Source organism: Meles meles, chromosome 17 (assembly GCF_922984935.1).
Source record: "Meles meles chromosome 17, mMelMel3.1 paternal haplotype, whole genome shotgun sequence".
Lineage (NCBI taxonomy): Eukaryota > Metazoa > Chordata > Mammalia > Carnivora > Mustelidae > Meles > Meles meles.
In genome coordinates this window covers 58,180,295-58,195,158 of record NC_060082.1, presented here as the reverse complement: position 1 = coordinate 58,195,158, position 14,864 = coordinate 58,180,295, and the positions used below count along the sequence as shown (strand labels likewise).

Below are 14,864 nucleotides of genomic sequence, written 5' to 3'. Positions count from 1 at the left end.
TGAGAGCACCACCTCAGCCAAAACCAAGACTGGGTCATTGAATTGACTACGCCACGCAGGCGGCCCAAACCCAAATTATTAATTAAAACTTGAAATAGGGCCCACAACTGCCAAGCCCAGTCAAACACAGTTCCGATGCTTTTCTTTTATCTGACAAGTATTTGTCCAAAAGTGGTATTTCTAAATTACTTGCCTATCCCATTAATATCAGATATAGTTTCAAGGTCACATAAATACTCCTCAAAGGAAAAGAAGTACCCAAGAAGGTCGAAGAGGATTTTCTTATATATTGCGCATATATTCTACTACATTATAAAATATTCTAATCTGTAAATGCAAATATTTATAGAATCATAAAAAAAAAACCCCACCTCTAATAATGGCTTAAAAATGAGACAGATCCAGGCTAACAGCTCTTGAATAATTAATGTTTTAATACTCAGTACTTCAAGGTTATGGAATCCAGATTTCACAAAGTAGCTTAACTCCATGCAAATTCCATTCCAATCACCTTTATTGACACCTAGAGTTGCGACAGCATCAGTTCAGAAACACTTGCTATGAAAAACCCACCCTCCTCCCGCACACCCCACCGGCACTTACTCAGATTTAAATATATGAGGGAGAGAGGTGTGTGAGACAGGATGTACCCCCTGTATGAAAGCAGCCGGAATCCTAATTAAATAACTCAGAGCTTTGCCTATAGCACCACTTTAGTACTGGTGATAGAAATCTTATCAAATATTCTCATTTCGCTCACCCTGGATTTCGCTCCTCAGGCGTTATTATAATAGTTCGTGATTAGAGCTCTAACACAGAATAACATAACCCAGAATGCGGTATGGTGGAATAAGGGGCAAATCTGAAATGAAGAGAGCCTGGTTAAAGTTCTGGCTTTTTTTTGTTTTTAAAACAGTGTGACCTTAAGCATTCCTCATCTGCAAAAGGAATAAAAATAACATTGAATGACTCAGAGGGCTGTTTATAAGAGCTATATGTGATTGTAGTTGTTAAACTACTCTGTAGAGTTAAAAAAAAAAAAGTTAAAAAAAAAAAAAGAAAGAAAGAAGGAAAGAAAGGAAATCAGGGTAGTGCAGCACCAGGCAACTCATGATACATCTCTCCACAGTCTCTTGATCTACTGATGTAACAGAGAGACCAGGGTCTAATACTCTCTTTTTTATTATTTATTTATTTCGGGGACATCTGGGGGGCTCAGTCAGTTAAGTGTTTACCTTCGGCTCAGGTCATAATCCCAGGGTCTTGGGATTGAGCTCCCTGCTCGGTGGGGAGTCTGCTTCTCCCTCTGCCGTTGCTCCCCACACTTGGGCTCTCTCGCTCACTCGCTCTCTAATAAGTAAATAATTTTTTTTAAATTTTATTTATTTATTTATTTGTCAGAGAGAGAGAGAGAGAGAGAGAGAGAAAGCACAAGCAGGCAGAGTGGCAGGCAGAGTCAGAGGGAGACGTGGGCTCCCTGCTAAGCAAGGAGCCGGATGTGGGACTTGATCCCAGGATCCCGGGATCATGACCTGAACTGAAGGCAGCCACTTAACAAACTGAGCACCCAGCTGCCCCTATCTTTTTTTTTTTTTAATTCTCAGAGAATTTTCTGGTAGCATATATTCTGTTTCCTTCCAAGTACAAAAATTCTTCTGGCTTGCAAAGAATAATTCAAGAGTTGGCAAACAATGGTCCACGACCCAAGTCTGGCCTTCTACCTGTTTCTGCACAGCCTGCAAGCTTAGAGTGTTTGACTACATTTTTAAATGTTTGGGGGAAAATAAAAAGAATTTGGGGGGATAAGTGAAAGTATATGAAAATCAACGTTCAGTGTCCATAAACAAAGTTTTATTAGAATACGGCACCCCCATTCACTTACATGTGGCCCGGGGAGGCTTTCAGGTGCCAACAACAGAGTTAAAAAGTTGCGGTCTCAGCACACACTACAAATTGCCATGATACAGTAAAACTTCGCGCTTTAGCCTCAGGGCCTATGACACCATACTGACCATCCGGACTTTTACAGGAAAGGTATGCTGACCTCTGTAATAATTAACATGATGATTCATCATTTCCTGAAGAACTGAGAATAATGGCAGCCTCTCTGATTCTGACCTAGCAGCAAACTTAGAACTTCTTGGATTTTACCATATTAAAGTCTTCTTTTCACCTAGTCTTACATGTTTGTAGCAACATATTATTTTTTAGACATATTTAATTAAATATGCTCCATAAAACAAAAAAATGGACAGTTTTCATGCAGTCCTTTATTTAGTCATCAATTAAATACTACTGCATACCATGAAGGTAGGCAGGGACTCAAAATGAAATTTAATTCCTGACTCTATGAAAGTCATGGGGGGGGTAGCGGGGAGGGGGAGGTCTGGATGACTCAGTCAGTTAAGCGTCTGCCTTTGGCTCAAGTCATGATCTCAGGGTTCTGGGACTGAGCCTTGTGTCAGAGATCCCTGTTCAGTGGAGAGCCTGCTTCTCCCTCTCCCTCTGCCACTACCCGCCCCCCTGCTTGTGCACTCTCTCTCTCTCTCTCCATCTCTGTCAAATAAATAAGTAAAATCTTAAAAAAATGAACAGAATAAATTAAAAAAAAATAAAAAGTCATACTCGGGTAGGCAGACACAGCACTCCAGTTCTTGCCACTGAAGGGAAGGCCAAAGCAAGGAAACAACCTCTGCCATTTCACAATGACATATTGTCATTTAAAAAATATAGCCTCATTCTGAATTAACGGCAAGTTGTACACTCAAATAGAGAAGGCAACAAGGCTTGGCAAACACGTTTATCCATCAATAGTTTTAATTACAGCATTAGCCTTTCATAAGCAATTAACCTTGACCAACACAGGTATGAATAAAAATGCTGATTAAGAATTTACTAATTATCCTTCCCAACTTCAGAAGTTAGCTAGCATCTGGTCTTTATAATAAACATACACCAACTCATCATAGGTTATTTACACTTAAATGAAGATAAATATTAACTGAATGGCTAAAAATGAAGAACATGAAACACACATTAAAAACACAATGACTTGTTTTGTTTTGAAAGCCCAAGTGTCCTACAAATGTCACTTTATTTGGAAGATTGTTTTTGAGAATAATGGTCTCCTGAACAAACACAGAGATTCAATTTATTGTAATAAAGAGAAAACCATATAAATCATAAGTGCGTCAGCATTTTATAATTACAATGCCGGGATCTGCACACAGTTAAGCATCTTGGCTGTTTGCCTGCTTCCTTAAAGCCAGACGAGAGGCGACGTCCCACAACGAAGTCTTCCAGCAGCTGTGCTGAGCAGAAACAAGGGATGTCCCATCTAGCAGCTACCTCCAAACAGATAGAAGCACCCCAGTGATTAGAGGTTAGCAATCCTGGTGCGTCTACTTGCTTTTAGTAGTAAATATTTAATGGCATATTTTTCCTTAATGGAACCCAGGTACATCTGATCAGTCACTGGGATCATTTAGTAATGCAGTCGAAGTTATCATACTGCCATTTCCCATCAACTTTGTAATTACATAATTCATCACTTTATTAATTCAAAAGATTGCTTTTTTTTACAGTGGGGAAACCCAACTGAGCTGATCAACAAAAAGGCTCTAAAACATGATCCTGCATGAACTTGAAACCCTCGAGAAGCAAACATACACACTCCTGATTTTTCAAACCAAAAGAAGTAATATTCTTCCCACAAATTAGCCTACCAGCACCCTACATCTAGAATAAGAGGGCTAACAAAACTGAAAATTTTAAATTAAAAACTGAATATATCAAGAACAAGTTTGTTCCTACCTTCTACGGAGGAAATGCTCTTCAGTGAATTAAAAAGGACCCCTAAAAAGGGTTATTTAGTAATGTTTCCTTCTTCCTGATTTTACACACTTTACTGAAATTATGAGGTTATCGCAGAATATCACACAGATTTGTAACACTCACATCACACAGCAGCCAAACCAAGCATGCAGTCTCAAATGTAATACTATCATTACTATTTTCTTGTGTATTATTTCTAACATATCTCAGTCAAAAGTATTAAATTACTATTTCTTTTCCTATTATGAATTAGCAAGATTCTTGGGTGAACCCATTTTTCACTGCTTCTCCAATAAAAAAGAATTCTACCCCAGTAAAAGACAATTTGATCAGGAGAAAAATGAATGTAAATTTTAAATATCAGCATACAAAAAAAAACCTTCTAAACTAAACTTATTTTCAAGTCTGTACAACCACCGTGTATACTGAAAAAACAGCTGCAATTAATAACATTAAAATCTAGAGTTTAGAAAGGCAGGCTCTGGAGGTCACATATGCGGCCTAAAGAATAAAAATAACACACGCCACCAGAATAATTATTTTGTTTGAAAGGAAAACGGAGGGAATATCTTCTCAAACAGATGTGGAATTTCCAATCAATAAATTCTGTGGCAGTTGCACAATATTACAGAGTTCAAAAGTACTTTTCAGACAGCTCTGGAAACACAAAGACATGTTTTGTAGTCAGGAAGGCAACTTCCAATTTAATGTCTGTTTTTGAAACATTTTATGCAACTAGTTCATTTTCTATTTTATTACACTGATCTTATCACATCTCTCATCGGTTTACCAAATGCATTTTTTTTAAAGATTTTATTTATTTGTCAGAGAGAGTGAGCACAGGCAGACAGAGTGGCAGCAGAGGCAGAGGGAGAAGCAGGCTGCCTGCTCCTGCTGAGCAAGGATTCGAGGGACTCGATCCCAGGACGCTGGGATCACGACCTGAACTGAAGGCTGCCACTTAACCAACGGAGCCACCCAGGCGTCCCACCAAATGCATTTTTAGAAAAGGAAGTTCTAAGTCCAGAAAAAAATAATTAAATTCATTTTTTCTCAAACTCCGTGCAATAATCTCTAAAAAAAAAAAAAAAAAATCTATTCTTTGCATAGGAAGTAAACTCAAATCCAGGTCTACTGACATTAAATTTAGGCATTAATAACCATTACGCATAACAATCAACATACATTTCAAGGACAGAGAAATACTACACACTCCATGCCATTTCAGTGAATTATAACATGATAATTAATGAATCTTTTAATTTCATTTCATCCTTCAAAAATCCATGTGTGAGAAACATTTCATTGATCATGTGAAGCTTACTTCTGTACACCCTCTGTGACATCCCAAGGAACCACTTAGAAGTCATGGAGTTATTTATGAATGCAGGAAACAGTAAAAGATTTCCATCCATAAGAGCTATATGTAATTCTCAGCATTTCAAGAGACCCCAGCAGTGGGTACAACCGTGAGCCCCACTCTGAGACCGGTTTACACTGAGCTGCAGACTGGCTCCTGACCATCTAGCTGGCAGCACAGGGAGACAGAAAACATGAAGTTTTAGACCCCAACAAAAATGAAGTTGGGAGGTGGGGCCAGCAGTAGCAGGAGTTAGTAATATATGTTACACTTAGTGCTTCTGGCTTAATCTTCACTTTCATCTCTGAAGTTGATACAGTGATGATGATGGCAATTCCCAATAACAGATGAGGAAATCAAGACTAAGGGAATTTCATTTTCTAGTCTCAGAAAGCAACTTAACCATCATACTATTCAGGATGCCATTTAAATCTGTCCTTGGGGCACCTGGGTGGTTCAATCCGTTAAGTGTGGGCTCCGGTCATGATCTCACGGTCCTGGGATCGAGCCCCACATCGGGCTCTCTGCTCAGTGGGGAGCCTGCTTCCCCCGCTCTCTCTGCCTGCCTCTCTGCCCACTTGTAATCTGTCTCTCTCTCTCTCTCTCTCTCCGTCAAATAAATAAATAAAATCTTTAAAAAAAATAAAAGAGAGAGGGAGAGAGGGGAAGAAAGAGAGAAATCAAGAAAAGACTCTCAGCTTCAGAGAACACACAGTGTTCTGTGGATGGGTGAAACAGGTGATGGGGATTCAGGAGTGCACCTGTCGTGATGAGCGCCAGATGATGTATGAAGTGCTGAATCACTAAATTGTACAACTAAAACTAATACCACGCTGTACGTTAACATTAAAAAAAAAAAAGATGAAGCAGAAAAAGAAAAAAGACAAAAGCCTAGCAGGAATGAATCATGAGCTCAGGTTTTAAAACCTTCTCATTCTCCACTAAGCCCTTTTGATTCAAGGCAAGTGCAAGTTTAACAAATATGTGCATATTCGCAAGTAAGACTTTTGATTTGCTGAGGTTTTTGCCTTAGGGGAAAATTTTCTGATTTATAATCAGCCACACATTTCTATAACCTGTATTAAGAATGCTTTGCACATGGTAGGCCTACAAAAAAAATATATAAAATATATAAAAGGTCTGCTTAATTGAATAAGTGAATTCACTAACTCCTCAGGTGGCCAAAAGGCTTCATAATAAAGGACTAATTGTAAGGAATGTTTGGAAATCTCAATTTTAAATAAAAAACATGTGTTTGAAATCTAAGTGTTAAAAATATCAAATAAAAAACAAATTCAAAAATTATTGAAACCAGGTGACAGAGACATGCAGATTCATCGTACTTATCTCTCTACTTTCAAAGTCAAAAAAATTAGGATATAAACAAATATAAAAAAGTTCTCAGAACTCCTTCTGCCTTAAGTGACAATGAGATGAGCTAAGATATAAGCTTAGCAGGTCTAAAAACTGCGCAGAACCAGAATGACTACAAATGAAGGGGACCAAAAGCAAAACAGAAAACAGGATTTTCTTTATTGGGATCAGGCAAAGCCAGCCTTTTTCACAGCATAAACTGGGAAGCCAGTGCATGAGGTTGAGAAAGGCAGGACAGCCTGAAACTATGCCTCACAGTCTGTATAGGGCTGGACACACTGTGGGGTCCACTCCTCTCTGGTTAATTCTAAGCCATGAAGACAGGGAGAGAGGCAGTACGTTGGTATAAAATCCTCTGACGGTCTCTAGCCACTCCCAATGCATTTGTCATGACTGACACCATCGTAAATTGCAACGGTAGCAGCCATCCCTGTGGTTTGCATGATACCGATTAACTTAATATTAGACTATTCTACTTTTTAATAATTTTTTTGTTTGTTTATTTGAGAGAGACACAGAGAAAGAAAGTGGCAAAGGGAGAGGGAGAAGCAGACTCTCCACTAAGAAGGGAGCCCGATGTAGGGCTCGATCCTAGGACCCTGAGATCATGACCTGAGCAGGTGGCAGACACAACTGACTGAACCACCCACGCGTCCCTAGACTATTCTATTAACAACAACAACAAAAAAAGACAAAGAAGAAGGAGGGGAGAAAAGAGGAGGAGAAGAGGAGGAGGAAAGTGATCCCTTTTAAGGACATATGTATAAGCAGAAAACTAACAATTTATAAAATCTTAATAAAACTTTTGCAAGGAAGTACAGGAGCCATAGGGTAACGTTGCTTTAATCTACATTGTAAGGCAGAAATCACAAATCTGAGCCCACTTCCCCCCAAAATCTCAAAGATGTCTTTGTTCTACTTTTGTGACAATAACAAATACAACTGAGTGGGGAGAAGGGAGCGCGTATGATTAAAACTTCGTCTACTTGTTCATAATGACAGAACTTTCCCCTATACAGCATGGAAAGAATTTCACTGTAAGATACATGAAATGAAAATTTTTAAAAAGAAATATGAGAAATAAAAAAGCAATTCACATGTTATATTGAGCAATAGAAAGTATTTTTAAGTATTTTCCATAAATAGTAGTAACACCAGTAATTACCACTTGAACAACTGCTAACAACAAAAACAACTGTCACAGAAAAGCCACAGACCTAACATCAGTAATGAAGTCACAGTCAATACAAGGCATATTTTTATCTTTCAGGAGGCATTACTCTGTAGAGTGTCTAACAACAAAAGCGCCTGTGTGTATTGTACAGACGGTACTCCTAAAGGCTATGATTTTCAGAAGGATATGAAATAAACACAAGAGACACTTCTCTTATGTATTATAAATAAACACTCTATTTTGAAATCAGTTTTAAACTGGAGACAAACCAGAATGTAATGTTAAGGTGATATTACCAGAAAATCATAAAAACATACCCTGAAGTATAAAAATACGCTTGAGGAAAATCAAGAATACATCTCGAGCAATCACACAAATCACCTTTGAATTCTTAGAAAACAGGTAGATTACAAAACATACTTTAGAAATATTCATAGAATAATATGTTAGTAAATGTGCACTTACGAGACGTAACAGCACTGGTAAAAATCACCCTCGAATGTTCAATTTTACTTATTACTAAAATGAGATCAATACTGAAGGGAACCAAAATACACAATATGGGAAAGTAAGGACAGCAAACACCCAGCAGTGGGGAGGTATCTGATCCTTTGTCCTTATCCCAGCACAGAGAGCAAGAATCAGCTGGTACATGCTTTCTCCCTGGTCCCAAACAAACCATCAGAATAATTTGCAAACAGAGCATGTCAGGTGATGACTACCAAGAGACCCCACACAAAAATACTAAATTAAACCTATTTTCTATACCTAACATAGGATTTAGTGACCCGAAACATTTAAACGGATTTTCGATGATTTTTAAATCAGAAACGGTTATAATTTTCATATTATTTAGAAATCACATAATCAAGAAATGGATTCCAATATATTTTTCACTTCAAAGACCAAGATCCATCACTGAAAGAACACTGAATGCAATGGCAACCTTAACAATCCATTAGTAAGAAACAAGGGAACAGGCTGTTTCCTCTGGAGAAAAGCAAGCACACTCATGAGAGTATGAAAGGGTGCTTTGCGTACTGACAATGAACATACGCAGGCCATGAATAAGAGCACCGATCAAACAGAAGAAGTAGTAATACCCCTTTCAACATAAGCAGTACATTCCCTCTTTTCCTACTCGTTAAAGTAGGAGAGTGATTTAAGGCATGAAGGGTCCTAAAATTTCATGGATCAACAGCAAAATAAGAAGTAAAGGGTTGATTTACGGCATTAACAAAGAAATCAAACGCTTAACACTTACTTTTGCAAAAGCTTCGAAAATGTCAAAGGAAGGTGGCAGCTGAGAAGCATCCTGGATTTCTTCTCTCATGAAATGTTGAAATGTCATTACGAGTTGCCTAAGGCCCTCTTTCTTATCTTCAGTCAGTTTGTTAATATCTTTTTAAAAGAGAGAATAAATAGCACAATCACACAGTGAATTTTTAATAGACAATTTTCAGGTGTTCAATGTTAGCTGTTAAACCAGATTTATCCTTCCTGGATTCCATTCTGACAGAGAGCAAATACGTTCCTTTTTATTTTTTCACAACTACAAATTACAATACCTACGTTATCAATTAAATTGTGCCAAATTCCATCTACAATGTTAGATAAAATTCTTTTAAAACAAAATAAATACATGTACAGATGAAAAACACTACAACTAAAATCAGGCAAGATGTGTGTTACAGGTCCTCTATATCCCCCTGGACACATGCTCAACCCACCACAAACGCATCAACTCAGTGAATTTAAGCATCTCTTCCCGTGAAACAATTTTCAACCAGGTCATGACCAACTGATAAACAGTGTATCTCAAAGGAAAAAACAAAAACAAAAGAAAAACAAAAAGTAAGAAGTTTACAGCTAGAATCTAACTGACGCAATGTGTCATATAAAAAGTACGTCAAGAAGAAAATGGGGCCAACCCAAGACATCTCGACTTCAAATTATTCCCACGTTGAATAAACAAGATGTGGTGCTGCTAAAACCCAAACAGAAGGAGTAGGTCCCAGAGCGTAGTCGTCAAAAAATCACCCCGTTCAAAACTCAATTTAATTTATACCACAAAAAGGTGTCAAGGCTAGGAGTGTACAATTAATAACATTTGAGAACATTTCACTTAAGACAGCATGGACAACAGCACTACTGAGCAGGGCTACTGCTAACAGGAAGACTCACAGCAGGAGATATTAATTACTTAGCAGCAATATAACATGAAAAAATGACTAACTGGTTCTCTAGTAAAAGTGAAAAGATACATCAAGTTGAACTACGACATAATTCTCATGTCAGCTCTACATATTCTTTTTAAATTACTTGTTCAACAGAACAATTAACCCACTAATTTCTTAAGTAATAATTTATTATCATTGGCACTTAGAATCCCATACCCATAAATCTGTATCAGATCATCTTTGTATTTGTCTCCACCCAGAAATATTAAACTGTGTAGCAAAGTTTATTCTCTGAGCTCTGGCTACTTTGGGGTTGAAGTCGTGGACAACCTCTCTGAAGGGGATCTGTGCGTATGAAAGGAACATAAATCCTACACTGAGAACACTCAGACTGAAGGGTCTGTTAGTGTTCCCAGATATCACGGCCACCACCACGGGAGTGGGAAAGAAGAACGTGCAATGCTGTCAGACAGCCCAAGTCCCCTGCACCATCTACTCTGCTTATGATCTAAAGGACCAGTGACCCTGGAACCCCCTTGTTCACATCACTGTTCCGTGGCATCAAAAAGAAACAAAGATCAGGTTCTAGTACTTTATAAACTCCTAAAAGGTCAAAACTACCCTGGAATAAAATAAGCTAATGTATCAAGCATATATAAAAACATGAAAAGGTTTACTAGATTTGCCTCACATAATAAAGAGAACAATGTTAAAAGGAAAGCAATGTACAAGGTCAGCAAATAAACGATAGAATTTTTTTGGTGTTGATGAACAATCACTTACTTGACTCCAGATCATAAAATGAGTAAAGTTTCTCCGATTCAGACGGTGTTTCTTCCATCTATGAAGCAAAGGGGGAAAACACCAAAAACAATTTCAAGTGTTCCAACGTATCAATGAATATATTTGAATCTCTTTAGATACTTAAATAAAACTCTTTAAAAAGACGTTGTATACATTCCTCCTCTTCATCACTTTCTGAGAGTTGAATTATTCAATCAGTAACAATTTTAAAGTAAAATCTAAGTTATGACTCACTCAATTTAATTTCCAAATGGAAAATTCTTTTACAAAAAGTTCTCATACTTTTATTTCTTTTTCCTCAGCTCTACCTACAGACTTGTATCACTGTAAGGATTTTACTACTAATTATAGAAAAGCAGAGGTGAATGAATAAAAGTAAGAGTTTATTACAAACTGCAACTCTCACCAAACTACCTTGAGTCAGAAGTCATCAATGTCCTTATCTAAAACAGGAGAATCACAGATTCCCTGGGTTGTGGTGGGGATGAAATGAGGTCTATCCTGTAAAGCAATTAGCACAGGGCCTGGAAATCCTAAGTGCTCAATAGAACAAATCTATTATTATCAGTGCTTTCTATGAGATTCTGATCCAGTAGGTCCTGGTTCTCTTTCTGATATTAATAAAGTAAAAAAAAAAAAAAAAAAGTTCAGCCTCAAATATAGTGATCACACTTCTAATATCTAGTAATTAAAGAAATGCATAAAGCAAACGATCTGAATTTATTATGCTACAAAATAAATTTGTATATTTCAGTTCAACACAATATATGTATTTGCAAACAGTAACTAAATATATAATAGATGTTATGTATTCAGACCAAAGACAATGCTCATTTGATATTCCACATCCATTTTTTAAAAATTGAAGTATAACTGACAAAAAACATTGTGTTAGTTTTAGGTGTAAAAACATATTTTCCATGATTAAAAACTCTCTATAAAATCTTATAGCCTTCCTGTACCCCAAAAAAGTCAATAAACAACAGGACAGAAGAGAGCTGGATTCTGGAATAATTTGAGAAAGAGATATTCATGTGAAAACCTGGCAAAAAGAACTCTGGAGGGTACTGCCAGAGGTTTATTTCACAGAATCTAGTGGTTGTTCAGGCAGAGGAGGGGAAAAGGACTGAAAACAATTTCAGTGAAACTTGGCTATTAAAAAAAAAAAAAGAAAAGATAAGCACTCTTCCATGTAAGATTAATTATCATCTAATTAAAACCTCATTTCAAGAAGCAAGTGAAAAGTTATACACCTGCCCTATGCAATAGTTCATAGTCGAAAAGTAATGAAGACAACGTAACAGACATTTCTGATTATCTCACCCCTTCAATATATGACCTTATGTTTCTAGGGGATTACACACACACAGGGTCTTCAAAGAGGGCACCATGCTGTCCCGCCACACTAATGCTGTGGTTAATAGGGAAATGGCAAGTTTTTGTCCTAAGATACTCCCTGGAATAACCTGCCTTCTACCTTCACAGGGGTCTAAAGTCGGCCTTAAATAATGATATGGGACACAAGGTGGCTCAGTCGGTTAAGCGTCCTACTCTAAACTTCTGCTCAGGCGGGCTCTCCCTGAGATCGAGTCCTGTCTCTGGCTTTGAGCCCAGCAGGTAGTCTGCTTGAGAGTCTCCCTCTGACCCTCCCCCCGCTCAACCCTTTCGCTCTCTAAATAATAAAGTCTTATAAAAAATATAAATAATATATACAACTCCAAGTGCTTTGCTTAATTAAAACCCAAGCATATTCCATGAGTTTTATACTCACAAGTTTGAAAACAACTCTGCCAAGCAGTCGAACGGAATCTGGGGGATACCTGGGTTTGCAGTTTTTAAGGCATTTGCATTCCCGCTTGTGGTCCGGCCAAGCTTTTTTCTGTTAAGACAAGAGTGGGGAGGGTAACTTTCATTTACACCGGTTTTGTGTGGAGAGCGATCAACATGAATTTAATGTCAACAGCTTAACTATAACTGCAAAATAGAAAATGAAAGCAATATTCTAATACTATCAATGATGCAGAATCCAGTCTTTGCCAAGCATGTAATTACCAGGTGTGGACTTCAACGCTTCTCCTCCACCTCTGTCCTTTAATTTACTGCCTAGTTATCACCTGGCTGTGGAGTCCAAGGAAGAATCATTATGGCTTACTTAATAATTTATCAGATAGTCTTTTATCTTTTAGCTGATTAAACAGGATTCAATAAGAGACAGTGATTTTGAATACAAAAAGAAAATATCACACCAAACTAGAAAATAAACACATTGTTCAGGAAAATCAAAACAGGGCAGATGGCCTTCTGAATTTCTGTGCTGCTTTAGGGAGTAGAACTATCAGGGGCTAACATAACAATAAGTATGAAACCTTTTGTTTTTGAAGACCACACAGAAAGAGGTTATTAACTACAGTGACCAAATGTCATTTGCCCAGGACTGCTGTTGTTTATTTATGTCGTCCTCGCCTAATCACTAATAGTACCCCTTTTCACTTTGAAAAGTACGCTTTGGATGATAAATCATAAGGTCACTTAACCCACAATCCTACCCATGTGCTGGTGTGGCTGAAAAGACCACTGAGCCAGTCACCAAACCTGCAACACTGAGAAGAGAGGACAATGGCGAGGACACTGTCTCCCTGAATCCTGGAGTCAGAAATGCTAAGGCTCCTCCACATGGAATGACTTCTATAGGGAAATACAATCCACAGTATCTAAGACTTAACCCTGGTAAGTGGGAGACAGCTCAACCAAATGTCTGACACGTTCCATTCCGACTGAGTGCTGCAAGTTGCATCACTGAAATGCCTGACACTCACGTGCATTCTGGCTTCAGAAACTGTAAAAATGCCTCCCAACTCCAGGCCCTATAAAATCCCTCCAGGAGGAAGTCTCTCTCTCCCACCTGTACCACAAACATGCAGTGTAACCAGAAATTTCAAGCCTGGGGCCGCCTGAGTGGCTCAGTTGGTTAAGTGTCTGACTTCAGCTAGGGTCGGGATCTCAGGGTCCTGGAATGGACCCTCACATGGGGCTACAAGCTAAGTAGGGAGTCAACTTGTCCCTCTGCCCTCCCCCACTCTTGAGCTTGCGTGCACTCTCTCTCTCAAATAAATAAATTTTGTAAAAATTCAAAAGTGCTACAACTACTTTGAAACTGTGAGTTTCCAAAAGAAAGAAAGAAAGAAAGAAAAAAAAGAAACTGTGAGTTTCAAGCCAGCATTTTGCTCAGAAAGACTGCCAGTGTTGAGTTCCTGGGTGAAGGTGTGGCTTGTCTGCTATTTCCTACGAACTCAAATCTTGAAGACACTGTTTGTGAGGGGTACATCACTTCTTCTATCAACTTGACCCATGACTGCCTCCCTTCATTTCTTCTTATCTACTACAGCAATGCTCTTAATGTGATGTTTCTTATCTTTTTGTTTTTTTAGTATTTATGCTTCACTCACTTCTAAACAAGACTCAGTTGTATCAAAATAAAGATGTATATGAAATAAGGTGGTAAAATTAGAAACGAAAAAACGTTAAAGTTATTTTTTAAAAAATAGTCCTCTAGGGGCACCTGGGTGGCTCAGGGGGTTAAAGCCTCTGCCTTTGGCTCAGGTCATGATCCCAGGGTCCTGGGATCGAGCCCTACATCGGGCTCTCTGCTCACCAGGGAGCCTGCTTCCCCCCCCTCTTTCTGTCTTCCTCTCTGCCTACTTGTGATCTCTGTCAAATAAATAAATAAAATCTTTAAAAAAAAAATAGTCCTCTAGCATTTACTTAGCATTCTATAGTATGTCAGATACATGGCTAAACAATTGAAACATTTTATTTTCACAATAATCCAATGGTAGATAGTATCCTTACATTAAAGATGAGTAAAGTAAGTCAGAGAGAAATCTCGCCACTAAGCTACATAAACATAAAAGAGGAGAGTAAAAGTTCTTAATATTCTACCCATAAGATCGAAATAATTGCCATGTCTTCGCACTACATTTATCTGACTTGCCTTACAGGCAAGGCAAAAAATAAAACATAATGGCTTATATAATTCTCAATTGATAGAAAAGAAAAACATACAGCTTTACCGAGTATGAAATCACAGGAGGAATTTATTCCAAGAATGCTAATCAACATACTGGACAATTGTAATGGT

At 38.0% G+C, this 14,864-nt stretch overlaps 1 protein-coding gene across 1 annotated transcript in view; it reads right to left on the bottom strand.

The window, feature by feature from the left end:
* The window catches only part of SMYD3 (SET and MYND domain containing 3), a 699,109-nt gene that overhangs the window by 509,464 nt on the left and 174,781 nt on the right, over nucleotides 1-14,864 (bottom strand). Inside the window, exons 3-5 of the mRNA XM_045982186.1 lie at nucleotides 12,498-12,605; nucleotides 10,706-10,763; nucleotides 9,007-9,143 (exon numbers count right to left, since the gene is read on the bottom strand). Coding sequence (XP_045838142.1) covers nucleotides 9,007-9,143; nucleotides 10,706-10,763; nucleotides 12,498-12,605 — 303 coding nt within the window. The remainder of the gene's footprint in view (nucleotides 1-9,006; nucleotides 9,144-10,705; nucleotides 10,764-12,497; nucleotides 12,606-14,864) is intronic.